Source organism: Drosophila willistoni, unplaced genomic scaffold (genome assembly GCF_018902025.1).
Source record: "Drosophila willistoni isolate 14030-0811.24 unplaced genomic scaffold, UCI_dwil_1.1 Seg284, whole genome shotgun sequence".
Lineage (NCBI taxonomy): Eukaryota > Metazoa > Arthropoda > Insecta > Diptera > Drosophilidae > Drosophila > Drosophila willistoni.
In genome coordinates, this window is record NW_025814240.1 from 1,703 (window position 1) to 23,557 (window position 21,855).

At 37.0% G+C, this 21,855-nt stretch overlaps 1 protein-coding gene across 1 annotated transcript; it reads left to right on the forward strand.

The window, feature by feature from the left end:
* Positions 1-14,701: 14,701 nt before the first annotated feature.
* LOC124461239 lies at positions 14,702-20,093 on the forward strand. Its single transcript, XM_047012792.1, has 2 exons — positions 14,702-14,998; positions 19,652-20,093. Exons 1-2 carry the CDS (start codon positions 14,728-14,730, stop codon positions 20,086-20,088), a joined length of 708 nt encoding a protein of 235 aa, XP_046868748.1. The 5' UTR covers positions 14,702-14,727; the 3' UTR covers positions 20,089-20,093.
* Positions 20,094-21,855: the final 1,762 nt, after the last annotated feature.

Sequence of the window (21,855 nt, forward strand, 5' to 3'; positions counted from 1 at the left end):
AGTCACTAACAACTTCTAAATGCATTGCCTTAGTTGACAAGCAAACGAATACAGCTATGTATCCTTTGAATGTTTTTTGTCCCCGTTTTTGAGCACCTATATGATATGGACCGGCAAAATCAATCCCGTGTTATGAAATGGAGATGACACCGTAACCCTATTTTTGGGCAGGTTACCCATAATTTGCTCCGCAGTTACTTGCGGTATCTGGCACATGTGACGCATTCCCTTAGGTATTTTTAAGGGCGTTTCTCAATCCAAAAATCCAAAATTTCCTTTGAATTTGGCTTCTCATAGGGTTAATCCTCCGTGTAAGGTTTCCTTATGAGCATCTTTAATCAACAGCATTGTTAGATGTGATTTATCCAAAAATCACAGGATGTTTAGTATCAAAACATATGTTGGCATTTTGCAATCTTCCCCCAACGCGTAATATTCCATCGTTATCCAAAAATGGATTTAAGCTTAAAATTTGCTTTCATGTCAATTTGCTTGTTTTGCGTAAGACATGATATCTCTCTGCTAAATTGATATGCCTGTTGCTGTTTAATTATAAAATTTTTAGCATTCTTAAGCTCATTGACGGTTAAGTATGATGGGTACACTTTATCTCTTTTTTAATGCCAATAAATCTTAAACACATATGCTGTAATTCTGGCCAGCTTATTCATACAGGAATACTTTTCAATTAGCTCCTGCATAATACTACTCTCCGTATTTAATAGTACGGAATTACCATAATCTTGTCATCGTCTGTTTTTGTTTAGGCCATTTATCTTTTGCCTCACCGAGCCACCTTGGCCCATTCCACCACAATTCACAATCTTTTAACTTATTGGACAAATACCCCTTGAAGCTACATCTGCAGGGTTATCTTCAGATTTTACATGGTTCCACGTTATTTCTCTGATTTTTAGAATATCCTCTATGCGACGCCTTACGAATTTTTCCTTACTAGCACCGTTCTTTATCCAGCACAGCGTAATAGTAGAGTCACTCCAAGCGTATATTTCAGAAGGAGCAGCAATAGATTGCTGGACTCTTTGTAGCAATTGCGACAGCAAGTGTGCTGCACATAATTCTAATTTAGGAATAGTCTTCCTATTTTTGATTGGATTAACTTTGTTCTTGCTGGCTATTAAAGTAACTGCCTCACCTACTTTAGCATATACCACCGCAGCATATGCCTTTCTGAAGCGTCAGCAAAACCATGAATCTGTAACAACATATTAGGCTGTGTCTTGATCCATCGGGGTAATCTGACTTCTTCCAGATAGACCAAATTATCACTGAAGGATTTCCATTCTGTTGTTCGTTATCGGACAACTCTTTGATCCCAATTTTGCTCTGATAGCCACAACTTCTGCATAAATAACTTGCCTATTACCGTTACAGGTGCTAGCCAACCTAGTGGATCATAAATCTTGGCTAGTGTGGATAGCACACCTCTTTTATTCACCTTTCTGTTCTCGTCACAGTTTACCTTAAACTTAAATTCGTCTTTAATTGGTTCCCACTGTAACCCCAAGGTTTTAATTGCCTCGTTCTCATCTAATTTTTAATACTTTATTATCGGCCTGTATCAATAATCTCTTCAACTATTTCGGCCTTATCGAAATCCATTTTCTCAAATTCATTCCTGCTTTTCCAGCTCTCTGGAGACCTGCTGAACTTTGTGTTTTGATTCTTGTACTGTATTACCTCCAGTCATTAAATCATCCATGTAGAATTCATCTCGGATAATTTCCCTAATCACTTTATCCTGACATCTGTTTGCTATCTCTGCAAGTACCCTTGTAGCCAAATAAGGTGCCGATGCCGTACCGTATGTTACTGTTGTCAATTTATATTCTTAATTTTCTCTGCGGTGAATTTCTCCATAAAATATGCAAATATTTTGATCGTTTAGATCAATGTTTATCTGCCGTTACATTTTTCAATATCTGCAGATGCTACTACTGCCATTTCGCCACTTTACTATTATGTCGAATATGTCTTTTTGAAGTCGCGGCCCGATCCACATCACATCATTAAGACTTCTGTTATTCGTGGTTTTCGCGGAAGCGTCAAATACAACTCTTAATTTAGTTGTCAGACTTGCTTCTTTTACTACTGCTTGATGTGGCAGGTAATACGCACCTTCATCCTTAGTTTCGACATATGGCCCAACTCCAAATATTCGTTAATGAATTTTTCTATCCTCCTTAAATTTTGGATTTTTCTGAAACTTTTTCTCCAAGTTAAGAAATCGCGCAATTGCCTGCGCCTTCGAGTCACCTAATTCCTTTCTTGCTTAAACGGAATCGTTACTACATATCTTCCTGAGGCATCAATCATAGTCGTCTTGTTGAAATTTTCTTCACATTCGCTAGCTTCTGTGTCATCTTTTCATCTGCCTCCATTTCCCAAAACCGCTCCATATCTGTAATATCTATTGTTGTAGCTACTATAGACTCATCTCCTTTTGACTTCGTACATCCCGACACGATCCAGCCAAATTGAGTATTTGTCCTAGCAGGCCATTAATCTTGGCAACTCCACTTTTTAAGATGTGGGTGTATACGTCTATCCCTATTATCATATCGACCCTACCAGGTTTATTAAGGTGGGGTCAGCTAGAACGTAAGTTTGCCATTTTGACATATCCACGTTGCTATTTTTAACGGAAGAACTTTCATTAATTGAGGCAATACAATTGCTTCAACCTTAATAAGTTCTATTTCAGAATCACGCGTTTTCATTTCAATAGGGTAAATACCCTATACTTCGAGGTTCTAGGGTTTGTTGAAGATACGCACTTATTTCCGTTTGTTTGTTGATCTTGGTAACCTTAACATTTGAGCGGCTTCTTCAGATAAAATAGTGCTTTGAGATACATTATTAATCAAGGCTCTTAATGTTTCATATTCTCCATTTATTTTTTAACTTGTAATAGGGCTGTGGCCAACAATTTTGCTCTGCCGTTACACAAGTATTCACCTTCGCCTGTTTTTCCCCAAAATGAAGAAGGGTATGGTGTCCCTTGCTGCACAATGAGTAGACCATTTCATTAGTGCATCTCTTGTTGCTTGAATGCTTCAAGCAACGTGTACATAGTTGCAATTTTTTGGTTATTTTTACCCTTTCTTTAGGTGTTAGCGCTTTAAACTTATAGCACAGAAACGCGCTATGCCAGGGACCTTTGCAGATCGGACAACCATCTTTGGAACCCGCAACCCACGTTTTTTGTAATGTTTTTTCTCTTCCTTTCTCATGGCACTTAGCGAGCAATATCTTTGCTCCAAGTATTCCATGACATCAGATAGCTGTTGAATTTCCCTTGTTTTTCTAATTTGGCTCTCATACAATTGTAGAGCCTCTCTATCAAATTTTCGAAGTATGTGTTGAGCGAGTATTACGTCAACTTCATCGGATAAATTTGCTTTATTTTAATTAAGTGTATTGACTCATTAACTATGTCAATCACTCCTTTTACACTTTTTGCGGATTCATTGTTGATCATCGTAAATCAACGATCCGACTTAATTGTTCGGAAAATACCCTCCGATTGTTTTCATACCGCTTGTTAAGAGTTCCCAAGCGGCACTATAATTGTCAGCTGAACCTGACAGTAAATGAGCCACCATGCTCCTCGCTTCTCCCTTTAATGCGGATTTTAAATAATTGAATTTAAGAGTAAGACTTAAATCTTCTCTATTCTCAATTAATTCTGCAAATAACTCTACAAACAGGTCCCATTCTCTTGGCTCTCCAGAGAATGTGGAATGTGGTAGTTCGCCTCTCACGGCTACATTCTCAATCTTAACATTTTCCTTATGCTCATTTTCATTTCTAGCATTGACAATGAATTTCGGACATCAAATTGTAAATCGTCCATTATATTCTTAACTTTTGTATCACTTGTTAATACTTGACATGCCTGAACTTTCTCCCATAAATAGTTAATTTTATTAATATATAATATCCATGTCCCATTGCCTGTTGACTTCAACTCTACTACCTCCAAATATTCCTGGAGTTGCCGGACTCTATCCATAAATATCTCCTGGTTAACCTTAGGGTTTTCATTACTGGAGGTCGCATTCCCCGCGCGACTCTCCTATGCTATCATCAACTATCTCTGACATGTTTGCCTCCGCTTCAACGCACACCGACTTACTAGTGCCTGGTTTTTCTGACTCTCCTATGGCTATAATTTTGGCAACTATCTTAACACTTCTTCGTGTATTTTATCTCTGAAATACTGATGATCGATCCCCTGCTGTAGCAATTGTTATGGTTCGGTATCCACCGATTCCTTATCTCTTTTACTTCCTCGATCACCTTGTTAGTTAGGTTTCTAGTTTCTAAGGCTTCTAACTGCTTTAACCTTGTATGCAACTCTAACTGCTTCCCTAACAATTTGTCAGTCTTATTAGAAAGCATTTTTATCTTATAGGATATCGATATAATTATATAATGAAAATAATAAAATATGTAGGTTGATGCAACTATTAGTGAACATTTTTATCTTATAGGATATCGATATAATTATAAATTGAAATTAATAAAATACGTATGTAAATATGCAAATACTTATAACTATTTTAATTAATTTCTTATCTGATAATCCTGTTCGCTGCTGCTTGTCCGCCAATGGGTAGAGTTTGCCGTTTTTTTTTTTTACTGTGTCGTCGCTCAGCTGCTGTTGTCCAGGGCCTATGGGCTCAGGCGGTACCGGTGCCGGACATCGCACCAGAATTATACTGCCACTGCACGTTCTTCAGTTTCTTCTTTGCAGCTTTCTTGTTGCTGTTGGTAGTTGCCGACTTGCAACTACATATAGTTCACTTTTTTCGATATTAGGGCTTCGAATACGCCACACACCAACTTTATATTTTTATATATATTTTTTTTCACTTTATATATATATGGGCTTCGAATTAGCCACACACCAACTTTATATTATTATATATTTTTTCACTTTATATATATATGGGCTTCGAATTAGCCACACCAACTTTTATTTTTTTTTTTTTTTTTTTCACTTTATATATATATTGGGCTTCGAATTAGCCACACACCAACTTTATTTCGTTTTATTTTTTACCGCCGCCGAAATTATTGCAGTTGCTCGACTAGCCAAACTGCCTTTATATATTCGGTCGCACGCAATATTTTGCTTTTATATTATACTCTGTCTCTTACCACTGGTGGGGGAAAACAAGAGTTTTTTTTTTATTTTGCTACCTTTATCTGATCTTATCATAAGAATTCAGACCTTAAGGAGCTGATTCATTCTCTGAGTCTCTTACCACTGGTGGGGGAAAACTACAGAGTTCCTTTTACTCGAAGGACCAAAATGAATAGGGATTCCCGGAGAGAAGGAAAATAACCCAATCTTCATTCGTTGAATTCAAAATATGAACTGATTTTATTTACTAAAGTACGGAGTTTATATAGGAAATCTTAGGCTCTAGGAGGTAACAATTGTTCTTAAGGAGATCTTATTCTAGTACAACTCACACCCACGCATTCGGGGGTTGAAAAATTATTATTATTTTGGGCACGGCGTCGGCCACTTGACATCCTGCCGTCGTGATCGTTTGGGTTAGTTTACAATTACAAGTGTTTTTTTGTACAAGTGGTTAGTTGTTTGTGCCAAAGTACAGTTGTATTATATTTTCTTTAGTGCATCTGATTTGGTGAAGCCGCTTCAGATGAACACGATGTTTATTCTTAAATATATACTATAGATAATGAATAGACCACCAACTTGCTGCTCAATTCTCAATCCAGCAGCAAATCAAAAATACAAAATACAGAATACAAAATACAAAATACAAAATACAAAATACAAAATACAAAATACAAAATACAAAATACAAAATACAAAATACAAAATACAAAATACAAAATACAAAAATACAAAATACAAAATACAAAATACAAAATACAAAATACAAAATACAAAATACAAAATACAAAATACAAAATACAAAATACAAAATACAAAATACAAAATACAAAATACAAAATACAAAATACAAAATACAAAATACAAAATACAAAATACAAAATACAAAATACAAAATACAAATACAAAATACAAAATACAAAATACAAAATACAAATACAAAATACAAAATACAAAATACAAAATACAAAATACAAAATACAAATACAAAATACAAAATACAAAATACAAATACAAAATACAAATACAAAATACAAAATACAAAATACAAAATACAAAATACAAAATACAAAATACAAAATACAAAATACAAAATACAAAATACAAAATACAAAATACAAAATACAAAATACAAATACAAAATACAAAATACAAAATACAAAATACAAAATACAAAATACAAATACAAAATACAAAATACAAGTTGTTTTATGACATACTTGAAGAAGAAATTTCAAACGATTGCAGAAATCGTGGACAATCGAAAATTTGCCTTCCCCCATAAAAATTCTATCTCCAGCGCATCAGCTGTGTGAAAAACATTTCGCTGATAATTTGAAAATTTTACCGTCGGGTCGTTTTCAGGTGAAGCTGCCGTTTAAGTCGAGCTCCGATGCACTTGCGATTTCTTTTGAAGTTGCTAAACGGCGGTTTTTGTCGCTCGAAAGAAGATTGTCGAAATATGTGGAATTAAGAAACATGTACCTTTCATTGACGAGTCGATGGCCTTAGCAGCTAGCACTCATAGCTCGTTAGTTATTATATTATTTTGTATAATAATTAATAATAAATAATAATAATAAAATATCTTTCATTGAGACACATGTCAGAAACCGATAATATTCCCACTTATCCACGCTATTTCATTCCACATCTGGTAGTTTTAAGACCTCAAAGCACGTCGACGAAACTTCGTGTTGTATTCGATACATCATGCATCGATTTCGGAACACTAAATCCACGCTCATGCTCTTGATTTCTCGTTCAGCTTACATGCATAAGAGGTGCCGGGGGATATGAGTGCCGGGCACTGGATTAAAGATAGGCGTCGATTTAAGAACACTCGCAATCGTACTCTTGCGTGATCACATCGCGCACACACATAGTTGTAACTAAGGCCAAAAGTCCCAGATATGCAAAAGACGGTTGAAAATATAATGACGATGACCTTAAATGAGGGTAACCCGTGCCCAGAAATGAAGACTGTAGTAGCAGACGAGATCCCGATTCATCAGAGGACAAGACGTTTGCCATATCAGGATCAAGCGATAGTAGATCAGCGAGTTACGAGAGAGACGAAGGCTGGAATAGTTCGTCGAAACTTTTCCAAGCACTTATATCCTGTGGTGCTTCTTTCGTCGAAAGATGGCAAGAATATAGTATGCGGTGATGATAGAAAGCCAAATCCGAAGATAATACGACGCAACATTAAAGACCACGATTTTGAGATCAAACATCGACCTGGAACTAAGATGAAACATACAGATGCTTTGAAGATGACTCGTTGTTTAAAGTCCGAAGAAACGCTTAAAGACGAAATGAGGACAATAACTTGGCAAGGTTTAAAGAGTCTCAGTTAGAGGAAGAATTACTTATAGAGTTGAAACGGGGAAAAGATGAAATTCGTAGAAAAGCTAAATATGATGTAGAGAATATTGGGGAAAATGAGGGCCCAAATAGGACCAATACCGTAGCGGAGTACCTGAAGATGTGGAATCCATCATTCGGGACGAATGAGGCTGTAGAATAGCCGAATGTAGGATTGCGTGAGAACCCCTAATGGTATCAGAATGTCGATAACGATATTAGTTTAATAGATATCGATACATGGTCAATCGGGGAGGGAGAGATGCTTGAGTTGCTGGACGAAGAGGTTGTGTTGGTCTCGTTAAATTAAAAGTGTTCAATAAGATGGTTTCTTTTTCTTTTGTTAATAATTAAATAAAAATGATAAGCTAAGATACATACATAAAAGCAAAGTGGTGTGAAGAGTATATTTTATTCTGGTCCAGTGGACTCAGCCTTTCTACATATTCTTAACACTAAGAATCTTATTAATAATAAAGACAAATATAAGGAAATCACATTCTGTTATAATAATAAACAATAGCCCAAGACAATTTGTGAAATTTATGTGTATGTGAATTTCGCAAGAGAACAGAATATTGTTAAAAATGCATCCATTAACGTGTAATACATGTGAAAAGGTGGCAATTTAGAGAGAGCGTCTACAAGAAGACAGAGAGTTCGAATTGCAGTGAGAGTCGTCAGAAGTCAATTGCAGTTTAGAGTTGAAAGTCGTCAGTCGCAGTTGTTAGTTGTCAGTCAAAAGTCGTCGCGAAGCTCAATCAAAGTTGTTCTTAAGTGTCTTTTACATAACCAATGTACTGTAACCTAACCACTCAAAATCATTCATAATACTACTGTCAATAAACAATTGGGGATCGCATCTCTCTGATGGGGATGTAGAAAAGACAGCTGTTTTGCGATACGTTGTCGACAATCTATTTCTTGAGAACGAATTGAAAGTTGGTCTATATGCAAGTAAAACCTTTAAAGAGCTAATAAAAGACTATGAAATCGTGGATAAAGTGGCCAACAACGATCCAAGAAGTATTTGTAAAACCACAACAGATGTCGTAGGAAAGACGCAGCATCCCAAAAGCCAGTTTTGTTTTAAATGTGAATCAGCTGAACACAAAATAAAAGATTGCTTGGGCGAAATAAAATGTTTTCAGTGCAGTGATAACGGACATTTTGCTAGAAACAGCCCTCTTAATGGTGGAAAAATGATTCTCGTGGAGATTGTAAAGTCCGCAATATATAATATAATCGTAGACGTAAATGGTGTTACGCTTGACTTGCTTGTAGACACAGTGTATTGTAGCAGGGTAGTATTGGCTCTCTTAAAAAAACTGACACCGTGATATTCCGATCTTACAGCGGATCGGGACCCTAATTTGTAACCGTAGCTCTTCCGGGTGGGATGGGTTGTTGCTGCAGTTTTCGAAACATCTCGCTACATATTATTTATTATAGAGTCCCTAATGAAACTAAAATAGACCACTGCATTCTCGAAAAAAAATGAACAAACGTATGGCTTTTTAATGTCTCCATTAACAGGACAACAAAAATACCGCTAAGTTAATCCACTAGCTATCTAACACGAACTCCTCCCAATGTATGATGTCTAGCTCTAGTATGGCTTAGATGTTGGCTGCCATTATGCATCTATACCCTCCCGTCCATGGCCAATAACAAAAGACAAAAATTATGATATATTAAAGGACCCCAAATGCACATTCTATTTCATCATTTTTATATAATCATGTTGTGGGAACTTAAACTTCTATTCAAAATACAATTTTCTTATTTACTTATTCTTCAAAAACAATTTCATTGGCAAAGGGCATTTTCTTTCTATTTATCGCAGATAAATTCTCCCGTTACTTTACTTAAATCTACGCTTCATTATTAACTATTATACTACATGTTTTTTTTGTTTTTATTTTAAAATTTTTTTTTTTAAACTATGTAAACTGTAAACTATATGAACACAGATTTTATTTTAATAATTTTAATTTAATTTAATTCAAAATTTCGTGATCATTTGCAAGTGTAGTTTGTATGAGAGGCAAAGGCAAATAAAATTCAGAATGCATAAAACAAATAAAATAAACCAATAATAGCGAGTAAGCAGCATAACAGGTAGATTTTTTTCTTTTTTTCTTTCTTTTTTTTTTTTTTTTTCTTTCGCACTTTTACTTTTATTACCATATGTTATGCGCTCTAGCGCTAAAAATGTAAAAGTAATAAAAACCACCGATGAAGGCTTGAGCAGCTAGATCATGTGTTTGTTTTTGATGTTTTTAAATATACTTTTATGGTTTTGTTTTAACGAATTATACGATTCTATTAGTGTTTTAAATGCTTAATACCGACACACAAACTCACGATAAAAAATTGACTCTAACACAGGTGCGCTGAAAAAGGGTATCTTTCTATCCGTTATAGAATTTACACTTTTAATTTCAATAAAAATTCTCGTTTTATCTGCAATTACAATTATTTTCGTTTACAACCCCGACAACTAAAATTAATATTTTTTTTTCAATAACTTTTGTAATTGAGTATATTCATTTACAAAAAAAACTTTCTGTATGACCACTTTATAATTTTTTCTCCTTTTATACACGAATTTTCGCCTTGTGACAAGCTATGACGTCACTGTTGACTGATGTTTAACATCAGCGAGTAAATTATCTTCTTCCATAGAGTTTGATTGAATTGTCGTCTTGGCCATGTGGTGTTGGAGATGGGCCTATGACAGATTATGCCAAATTTTTCCTTGTGAATTGAATATAATGTGGAGGCTGAATAACCTACGGTTATAGGGTTAATCACGAGGTCTTTAGGTTAGGCTTACGCCTCCTATACGTCTAGGTCGCGATTGGTATCCAAAATTTAATTATTCCAACTGTTTTTTTTTCTTTTTTTCTGGACTACAAGTAATTAATTGAACCCGAGTGATTCTAATTATTTAGTGATTTTCACCAAAAAAAAATTTAACTGTTCACTTTATTCTTCGGGGAACGAGAGCAATTCGTCGTGAAGCCAGAGTAATGAAAAGAGCTGGAAGTGCGGGTGGAAGGTTCTTATATACCCTTTCCCTCCTAGTCTCAAAGCCTTCCCTTTATGAAGTTAGCTGCGGTTACGCTGCAAAGCTTCTACAGAGATGCAATTTTACTACAAACGGTTAACAATTCGCCACATATTTTTGATCGCACTCGATAGTTTGCGATAAACTCAAATATGCGTCGGGTAATTAGTATTTAAATTTACACGCAACCATTACAACAGGATCGGATGTGTCGATCTTGTCGTTCAAAAGAAAGATGGTGCACCAAGGATTTGCATTGATTATCGAAAAGAAGTTCTAAAAAACAGCCGTACGCTCTTTCGGATGCGTCAGCGAATCCGTGTATTTCGCATCGATACGTTTTTGATGTGTTCACATATCGTGGTATTTGTAGATTTGATAAGTCTTTAAGATCCTGTAAAAGTTCCTTCCATCTTTCCTTTATTTGACCCGATGGTCAATACAGGCCTGTCGACACAGGCTCATCCCAATCTAGGCCCTTCAGTGTCAAGTCTTGCATAAGAATTTCGCACCGAACAATGACCGGACCTATGTATCCCAGCAAGTCAAACATTCTTGCTACTACTGAAAGATCGTTTAGTAAATGGTTCTTGATGGTCACAAATGTATCGAAATGTAAAGATGTCACTGCTGGGCATCCACGTAATTCCCAGAGTTTAGTGTCTTGATCTTCCATGGCGATAAATACTTCGTCCTCTGAAGTTTTCGTAATTTCCTTCCAGTTGCTACTAAATTTTGTAAGATGCAATCCAGCCTGTGCTAAGATGTCTACTGTATCATTTTTAATGTGTTGAAGCTCGGTTAGGCTATCAGCTCTGGTTAGCAAGTCATTCACATATAAGTCGTTGCGTAATGTTTTAGCACCCATAGGATGCTGATGGTGATGTCGTGCTGTCCAGAGCTTTGATCTTATAGCACTTATCCACGCTATTTCATTCCACATCTGGTAGTTTTAAGACCTCAAAGCACGTCGACGAAACTTCGTGTTGTATTCGATACATCATGCATCGATTTCGGAACACTAAATCCACGCTCATGCTCTTGATTTCTCGTTCAGCTTACATGCATAAGAGGTGCCGGGCGATATGAGTGCCGGGCACTGGATTAAAAATAGGCGTCGATTTAAGAACACTCGCAATCGTACTCTTGCGTGATCACATCGCGTACACACATAGTTGTAACTAAGGCCAAAATAATATAATATATATGTATTCTTAACACTAAGAACCTTATTAATAATAAAGACAAATATAAGGAAATCACATTCTGTTATAATAATAAACAATAGCCCAAGACAATTTGTGAAATTTGTGTGTGAATTTCGCAAGAGAACAGAATATTGTTAAAAATGCATCCATTAACGTGTAATACATGTGAAAAGGTGGCAATTTCGAGAGAGCGTCTACAAGAAGACAGAGAGAGCGAATTGCAGTGAGAGTCGTCAGAAGTCAATTGCAGTTTAGAGTGGAAAGTCGTAAGTCGCAGTTGTCAGTTGTCAGTCATCATACGTTGCTGCACATATACACAGTCAACAGTGGTTTAGCGTTACCACCACCTTCACAAGATAAACAACCTTCCAGCTAACATGTGGCGGCTCCGAAGAATGTGATTCTTGCTAGTGCACCTCAAAGCACGTCGACGAAATTTCGTGCTGTATTCGATGCATCATGCATCGATTTCGGAACACTAAATCCACGCTCATGCTCTTGATTTTTTTGTGTGAGGACTTCGGCTGCCGTTCAGCTTACATGCATAAGAGGTGACGGGGGATGAGTGCCGGGCACTGGATTAAAGATAGGCGTCGATTTAAGAACATTCGCAATCGTACTCTCGCGTGATCACATCGCGCACACACATAGTTGTAACTAACTAACTATATGTAAGTATATATATATATGCATATATATATATATATATATTATAATATTTTGGCCTTAGTTACAACTATGTGTGTGCGCGATGTGATCATATATATATATATATATATATATGTAAGATTGCGTGAGAACCCCTAATGGTATCAGAATGTCGATAACGATATTAGTTTGATAGATATCGATAGATGGTCAATCGGGGAGGGAGAGATGCTTGAGTTGCTGGACGAAGAGGTTGTGTTGGTCTCGTTAAATTAAAAGTGTTCAATAAGATGGTTTCTTTTTCTTTTGTTAATAATTAAATAAAAATGATAAGCTAAGATACATACATAAAAGCAAAGTGGTGTGAAGAGTATATTTCATTCTGCTCCAGTGGACTCAGCCTTTCTACATTTTGTGGGCTCGTCCGGGATAGTAACAAGAAGACAGAGAGAGCGAATTGCAGTGAGAGTCGTCAGAAGTCAATTGCAGTTTAGAGTGGAAAGTCGTAAGTCGCAGTTGTCAGTTGTCAGTCATCATACGTTGCTGCACATATACACAGTCAACAGTGGTTTAGCGTTACCACCACCTTCACAAGATAAACAACCTGTCTACAATTCTGTTGTTCTCGAGTTCGAACCCCGACGTAGGTCGAGTTTCCCCCTGATGAAGCAATACTAAAAAAGTAGTTCCGTCGGGGATAAAGGAAACGATTGTGGATTGTTTAATTACATTTGTTTAAAAGAACATATAAAGATGTAATATGTATCTAGAATATTTACTAAAAGAATAAACGTTTTTTTGGTGGAACAATCTGACTACTTTTGGCTTGTGTCTCCAGGACCTTACGCTTCTGCATACGGTGGCTCAGTGGAGACCTACTAAAATAACCGACTATTCGTTATCCACAATCGTTTCCTTTATCCACGACGGAACTACTTTTTAGTATTGCTTCATCAGGGGGAAACTCGACCTACGTCGGGGTTCGAACTCGAGAACAACAGAATTGTATGAAGAAACCGCGCGTAATTGCAAGAGTGACGCCAACATAAGGAAACATGAGCAAGCGAGACAAAATAAAATGCGTACTTTAATTTCACCACCGAAAGACAAGACAAGAGACGAACACATGAGAAATAACAAAAAAGACGAAAAGATGAGTAACGCTTTTGTTCAGAGAGGAACAAAATGAGGAAAAGCAAGAACAAAGACGAAAATATTTGAAAGACGAACAACTTCCCAAAGACGAAAATTTGTTCAGAGACGAACAAAATACGAAGAGCATCAAAAGACGAAAACGACGACCACATAACAGGAGAAAAATTGAACTTGCTTGGATTCGGCGCTATCCAATCATTCATGCAAGCCAAGAAGTAACCTGGAGCAGAGATCGGACTAGGAGTCACACGGAGAGTGGCTGCTAACACGAGGAGTACCAGATCAAGACGAGACGACCCGATTCACCACTACATGCACAGTCAGAAGGCATCATCCATCCAACATTGTGTGTGTGTGAGTGAGAAGAAGCTAAGACGTAAAGAAGACGACACGTAAGAAGACAACTGCGTAAAGATCACGAGAAACGGACAACATAGACGTAAAATAACCAGGGCTACATCGCAAGTACATTTATTTTTAATACTAACAATAGTTAAAAGTTTTGAAATAAGAGAACAGACGAATTACAATTTTTTAAATAAGAAAAGATGATTTAAAAGTTGTGAAATAAGAGAACAATGAACAATTTTTGAAAATAAGTAAAGAAGATTTAAAATTTTGGAAAAAGAAAAGTTGATCTAAAAGTTTTGAATAAGAGAAAAGATGAATTACAATTTTTGAAATAAGAAAAGGTGATTTAAAAGTTGTGAAATAAGAGAACAATGAATTACAATTTTTAAAAATAAGAAAAGAAGATTTAAAATTTTGAAAAAAAGAAAAAGTTGATCTAAAAGTTGTGAAATAAGAGAACAATGAACAATTTTTAAAAATAAGAAAAGAAGATTTAAAATTTTGAAAAAGAGAAAAGTAGATTTAAAAGTTTTGAATAAGAGAAAAGATGAATTACAATTTTTAAAATAAGAAAAGAAGATTTAAAATTTTAAAAATAAGAAATGACGATTCAAAAGTTTTGAATTAGAGAAAGAGAAATAAGAAAAGACGAACTACGAGTTTTGGAAAATAAGTAAGAAAGAAAAATTCAACAAAGAGGAATTAGAATATTTGTAATTTAAATTATTTTGTAATCAATATTTTTACACATGTTGTATAACGAGATCACCGAGCTGACCGTCGCAGGGTTAAAAGAAAAGTTAAAAGAGCTGAATTTAAGTGTAAAAGGCAACAAACCTGAATTAATAGAGAGATTAATTTCATATTTTGATTTAGACACGAACGAGGAATCCTTATATTCAGAAGCTAATACCAGTAATCAAGGCGAAGTTGAAGAAGTTGAGAGAGAAGTGACAATGGCGTTCACATTAAAAGATATTCGTGATTCGTTGACAGAGTTTGATGGGAGCAACAAAAAGGATGTATGTGGGAAATGGTATTGAGAGAGAGCAATCCAAAGTGATAGAAGAGAAGAGACAAACGCGTAGTGGCCGAACATTCTAGTAGTAGTAGAGAGAGCAGGGCATAGGATCATTACATAAGTTGAGAGAGAGCTTGTTAAAGAGGCCGTGGATCATTCGCAAAGAGACTGTCAACTGAGTCGCACGTCAAGGTCCATAATTAGTTTAGTGTTATTTTTATAAGTATGTTTAAATTCTAACAATGTTTAAATTCTAACAATATATTGAACTCGATTGTCATCAAACAACTCAAATATTAATAAATAAATAAATATAGTAACGATCGCTAAATCAACGCTACATTTTTGGGGGCTCGTCCGGGAATATTGTTTAAAGAAATTAGCATACAAACATATAACACTGCGTGAGTGAAAGAGACAACGAACAAAGTTCTTCGAAGTGACAAAGCAAAAACTTTTGTGTCGTCATCATTGTGTAAGAGCAAGCGAGATAGGCTGTGCTAAATTGTTGCATAAAATCTTTGGTGCCCAAATACGTTACGACGCAGACAAGACACGCACGAGCATGTTTGGTAACGGACGGCGATCAGTGAATTTTTCTAGAACAGTCTAGAAATATTTGGACAGACCGAATCAAGAAGCAAAACGTCAGCAGAGGCAGAGGCAACCCGTTGGCAGAGGCGAACCGTTGGCAGAGGCAACCCGTTGGCAGAGGCAAAGCTGGGCGTGGTGTGTGATAAAACGTCAGCAGAGGCAGAGGCAACCCGTTGGCAGAGGCGAACCGTTGGTAGAGGCAAAGCTGGACGTAGCGTGAGGCAAAACGTCAGCAGAGGCAGAGGCAACCCGTTGGCAGAGGCGAACCGTTGGCAGAGGCAACCCGTTGGCAGAGGCAAAGCTGGACGTAGCGTGAGGCGAAACGTCAGCAGAGGCAGAGGCAACCCGTTGGCAGAGGCAACCCGTTGGCAGAGGCAACCTGTTGGCAGAGGCAAAGCTGGGCGTGGTGTGTGATAAAACGTCAGCAGAGGCAGAGGCAACCCGTTGGCAGAGGCAGAAGCTGGACGCGGCAAGAGACAAAACGTTAGAAGAGGACATACAACCTGCTGGCAGAAATTAAACGAAGACTTCGTGGGACAGGAGCGGACTTTGGTAAATTTTTTGGGGACTATATGTATATAGTTCTAACCTTAATTGAATTTACTAAAACTAACCTTAGCATAAATTATTGGTATTGAACAAAGAAAATATTGTAATATGGAGCTTGACGAGGTTATGGCATTTCGAGTCGCAGATTTGCGAAATAAGTTGGCCGAATTGAACCTAAGCACAGTGGGAAGAAAACGTGATCTACAGAATAGACTTCTTACTCATTACGATATTCAAGACCAAGATAGCGAGGATGAAGAAGTAGAATCAGTAGTTACAGCTAGAGGCGAATTGCCCATAAACAATTGTAGTCGATCTTGGTACACCTTAAAAGATGTTGAGGGCAGTGTATCCTATTTTTCCGGCTCAGGTAATCCCGACATTGATTCGTGGGTACAAGAGATAGAAGATAGCATTACAGTACAATGGGACAAGTTACAGACCTTTTTATACGCCAAACAGTTGTTAGCTGCGGCAGCTAAATCATTTATTCGGAGTCAACATGGTATAAACAATTGGGAGATATTAAAAGCAGCACTGCGCAAAGAATTTGGTTCGAAACGATCAGCAGCTGAGATTCATAGAATATTATCGCAACGTTCTCAGAAAAGAGAGGAGACTTTGCATGAATATTTGTATGCTTTAATGGAAATTGCCAAACCAGTGAATTTGGACGATGAGAGCTTGATAGAATACTTTGTAAAGGGCATTCCAGACTCACAAGTAAATAAAGCTATTCTATTTCAAGCCAGGAATCTACAAGAACTGAAGTTTCAAATAGAAACGTATCAGAAAGTTCGTGCTTCACACAAGTCGTTAAACAAGTTTGAGGCTCAGTCAGGAGGAAAGATTAATCAGGGTAAAAAAATTTGATACATCTAAGAATCGGAAATGCTATAGTTGCGGTGATACATCACATATCAGACGAGACTGTCCGAAGAACGACCAAAAGTGTTTCAAATGTGGTAAAGTAGGACATCGAATGGCACAGTGCAAACTAGGCAGACGTGGTAGAAAATGAAGATGTAGTAATACAGCCGTCAAGCGAATTTACTCCGTCAGGGTTAGAACTTAAAGACATCGTATATTCTAACGTTATATTTAAAGGACTCGTAGATACTGGCGCTGGATTATGTCTTATGCGAAGAAATATTTATTTTATGATTGGCTCGAAACCGTTATTAGGCGGAGCTAGACACTTAACAGGAATTGGCGACAGTAAAGTGTTGACTTTCGGTAGTTTTATAATACCAGTGAAAGTGGATGGTTTAGTTATGAACATAGAATTCCATGTAGTGCCAGATCAGGATATAAGTTTTGATGCTATACTGGGTCGAACGATATTGCACACTGTCAATATAAATGTAACAGCAAATGGATCTAGGTTTGCTATGCGCAACGATATAGAAGTTTGCCACACCCATAGTATGCCAAAGAGAGAACAAAATGAGTCAGATATTCAGTGGGCAGGAGAGATTGGAAATATCTTCATCACAAATATTGAAGACAGGGATAAGAGTCTAGACATACAAATCTTTCGCATTTGAACCATTTGATAAAAGGGGAAGTAGAGAAATTAATTCGGAACTACCAGCCAAAAAGAAATGCAAACGCACCAGTAAGCATGAAAATTATATTGAGCGACGAAATACCTGTGTATCAGCACCCGAGACGTTTAGCCCTTTGTGATCAGGCAATTGTTGATAAACAAATTCAAGAATGGCTAGCAGAGAAAATAATTAAAACCAGTACTTCTGAGTACGCGTCGCCAGTTGTCTTAGTCTCGAAAAAGAATGGTCAGAAGCGTTTATGCTGTGACTACAGAAAATTAATCGAAAAGAAGGATGTTCCTTTGAGAGTTGCTCGTTGGGCTATGTATCTTCAAGATTTTGATTATGTTATCGTACATCGATCAGGTACTCAAATGAGGCACGTCGATGGTTGAGTCGTTTTGCATGTTTTATGCTTGTTGAGGACACTATTAAACATCGATTAAAAGAAGCTCAGTTGCAAGATGAGTGGACCAAGGCAGTAAGGACGCTAGTCGAAAAAGAAAGTTATAAAGACTTCTATATAGAGAACGAGATTCTCTTTAAGGACCCTAATTGTGAATTGATTGTAGTGCCTTCGGCAATGGAACATGAGATTATTAGACTTGCACATACCCAGGGTCACTTTTCCGTCAAGAAAACGCAAGATTTGATCGATAAATCATACTATATTCCCGAATTGAGAGATAAGGTTATTCGTGTGGTACATAGTTGTGTGGAGTATATTGTTGTTAACGCAAAGGCTGGCAAAAGAGAGGGATATCTAACTTCGATAGAAAAGGGTGACAAACCACTTGTTGCTTACCATATTGATCACGTCGGACCAATGGAACTTACAAATAAACGGTATAATTACTTGTTGGTTATTATAGATGGTTTTTCTAAGTACGTTTGGTTATATCCCAGTAGGAGCACAGGCGTAGATGAAGTGATACGGTGTTTAGAAGTTCAAGCAACAAATTTTGGGAACCCAGTACGATTGATATCTGATAGAGGCGCGGCTTTTACATCGCATATTTTCAAAAGGTATTGCGAGGATCACGACATCGTGCATTTATTGATTACCACCGGAGTACCGCGAGAAAATGGGCAGGTTGAAAGGATTCACAAGATTGTTATTCCAATGCTAGCTAAAATGATTTTAGATAATCCAGCTTCATGGTATAAATACGTTGGGAAAGTTCAGCAAATCATCAACGATACGGCACCTAGAAGTACTAAGATAGCTCCTTTTAAGATCCTAACCGGTATTGACATGCGTAGATCAGAGGATGTAAACCTTAAAGAACTACTCGATGATCTTCTAATCGAAGAACTAGCAGAACACAGAAAGAAAATACGAATGGAGGCAGTTGAAAATATAAAACAAATTCAGGAGGAGAACAAGAAGTAAGCTAATCTAAAGAGAAAAGAGGGAAAACGATTCAAAATAAACGATTTGGTTGCTATTAAGCGTACCCAATATGGCGTTGGTCTGAAACTTAAAGGAAAGTATTTAGGACCCTATAAAGTAACGGCAATTAAAAATCATGGAAGATATGAAGTAGACAAAGTTGGACAGGCGGAAGTGCCTAATAGGACATCAACTGTATCGGAATATATGAAATTGTGGGGACCGTCATTCGGGTCGAATGTACAGTCAGGAGGGCCGAATGTGGGAAATGGTATTGAGAGAGAGCAATCCAAAGTGATAGAAGAGAAGAGACAAACGCGTAGTGGCCGAACATTCTAGTAGTAGTAGAGAGAGCAGGGCATAGGATCAGTATATAAGTTGAGAGAGAGCTTGTTAAAGAGGCCGTGGATCATTCGCAAAGAGACTGTCAGCTGAGTCGCACGTCAAGGTACATAATTAGTTTAGTGTTTAAATTCTAACAATATATTGAACTCGATTGTCATTAAACAATTCAAATATTAATAAATAAATAAATATAGTAACGATCGCTAAATCAACGCTACTACATGTATTAGAATGGCTTTCAGACTTTGAGGGTACTGCTGTAACAGTACAATGGAATGATCTTCAGAAATTTATCTATGGTAGACAGCTGTTGACAGGAGCGGCTAAGTTGTTCGTAAATAGTCAAGAGGGTCTAACAAGTTGGGGTAGACTTAAGAGCGCGCTACAGGATGAGTTTACTGTTAAATTGTCGGCAAAAGAAGTTCACAAGCAATTAGAGAGTAGAAAGAAGAAATACAACGAGAGTCTGGTTGAGTACTTTTATCTAATGAAGAGTATAGCCAAAAGAGGCAGCTTAGATGAGGAAAGCATTGTCGAATACATCATTGAGGGTATCCCTGACTCTAAAATGAATAAAAGCGTTCTTTACCAAGCGAGAGATTTGAAGGAATTACGAGAGAAACTAACGATGTACGAGAAATATGCTTCCAACCAATAGTCTAAAACAAAACCACGATTTGAGAAGCTGCAATCGAGGAATACTTTGGAGGATTTCAAATGCTTTAAGTGCGGAGGAAATAATCACATCGCTAGGAATTGTAAAGACGATTTCAAATGTTTTAAATGTAATCAGATGGGACACAAAGCTAATCAGTGTGAGACGAAGAATACAAAGGATACAACGAAGACAAATACAAATTATCAACAAATGACACTTAAGTTTAATCGTTCTTTTAAGGATGTTCCAATGGGCAATGGGGTATTATCTGCTCTGTTTGATTCGGGCAGTGATATCTCTACTATTAGCGAGAGCGCCTATATGGAAATATACCCTGTTAAATTAAACCGTGAATGCAAGGAGGTAATTGGCGTAGGAGGGAAAACGATTTGTACCCTTGGATTTTTTAACGTCAATACAGAGTTAGACGGCAACGTCGTGGAAATAGCCTTTCATGTTTTTCGAGATAAAGATACTTTGTACAAAGGAGTAATCGGAAATGATGTTTTGGAAAACTTAAATGTTACCATTGGGAAAAGCACTGATAAGCAAACCGAAACAAAAGTCCCAGATTTGCAAAAGACGGTTGAAAATATAATGACGATGACCTTAAATGAGGGTAACCCGTGCCCAGAAATGAAGACTGTAGTAGCAGACGAGATCCCGATTCATCAGAGGCCAAGACGTTTGCCATATCAGGATCAAGCGATAGTAGATCAGCGAGTAACGAGAGAGACGAAGGCTGGAATAGTTCGTCAAAACTTTTCCAAGCACTTATATCCTGTGGTGCTTCTTTCGTGGAAAGATGGCAAGAATATAGTATGCGGTGATGATAGAAAGCCAAATCCGAAGATAATACGACGCAACATTAAAGACCACGATTCCAAACGAGACCAAACATCGACCTGGAACTAAGATGAAACATACAGATGCTTTGAAGATGACTCGTTGTTTAAAGTCCGAAGAAACGCTTAAAGACGAAATGAGAACAATAACTTGGCAAGGTTTAAAGAGTCTCAGTTAGAGGAAGAATTACTTATAGAGTTGAAACGGGGAAAAGATGAAATTCGTAGAAAAGCTAAATATGATGTAGAGAATATTGGGGAAAATGAGGGCCCAAATAGGACCAATACCGTAGCGGAGTACCTGAAGATGTGGAATCCATCATTTGGGACGAATGAGGCTGTAGAATAGCCGAATGTAGGATTGCGTGAGAACCCCTAATGGTATCAGTATGTCGATAACGATATTAGTTTAATAGATATCGATAGATGGTCAATCGGGGAGGGAGAGATGCTTGAGTTGCTGGACGAAGAGGTTGTGTTGGTCTCGTTAAATTAAAAGTGTTCAATAAGATGGTTTCTTTTTCTTTTGTTAATAATTAAATAAAAATGATAAGCTAAGATACATACATAAAAGCAAAGTGGTGTGAAGAGTATATTTTATTCTGGTCCAGTGGACTCAGCCTTTCTACATATATATGTATTCTTAACACTAAGAATCTTATTAATAATAAAGACAAATATAAGGAAATCACATTCTGCTATAATAATAAACAATAGCCCAAGACAATTTGTGAAATTTATGTGTGTGTGAATTTCGCAAGAGAACAGAATATTGTTAAAAATGCATCCATTAACGTGTAATACATGTGAAAAGGTGGCAATTTAGAGAGAGCGTCTACAAGAAGACAGAGAGTTCGAATTGCAGTGAGAGTCGTCAGAAGTCAATTGCAGTTTAGAGTTGAAAGTCGTCAGTCGCAGTTGT

What these genes read in the sequence shown, in the direction of transcription:
- LOC124461239 (XM_047012792.1), top strand. Translation starts at nt 14,728, where the DNA reads ATGTTGTATAACGAGATCACCGAGCTGACCGTCGCAGGGTTAAAAGAA. An exon ending in TGATGGGAGCAACAAAAAGG is followed by an intron (nt 14,999 to 19,651) that starts ATGTATGTGGGA and finishes CAACGCTACTAC; the next exon opens with ATGTATTAGAATGGCTTTCA.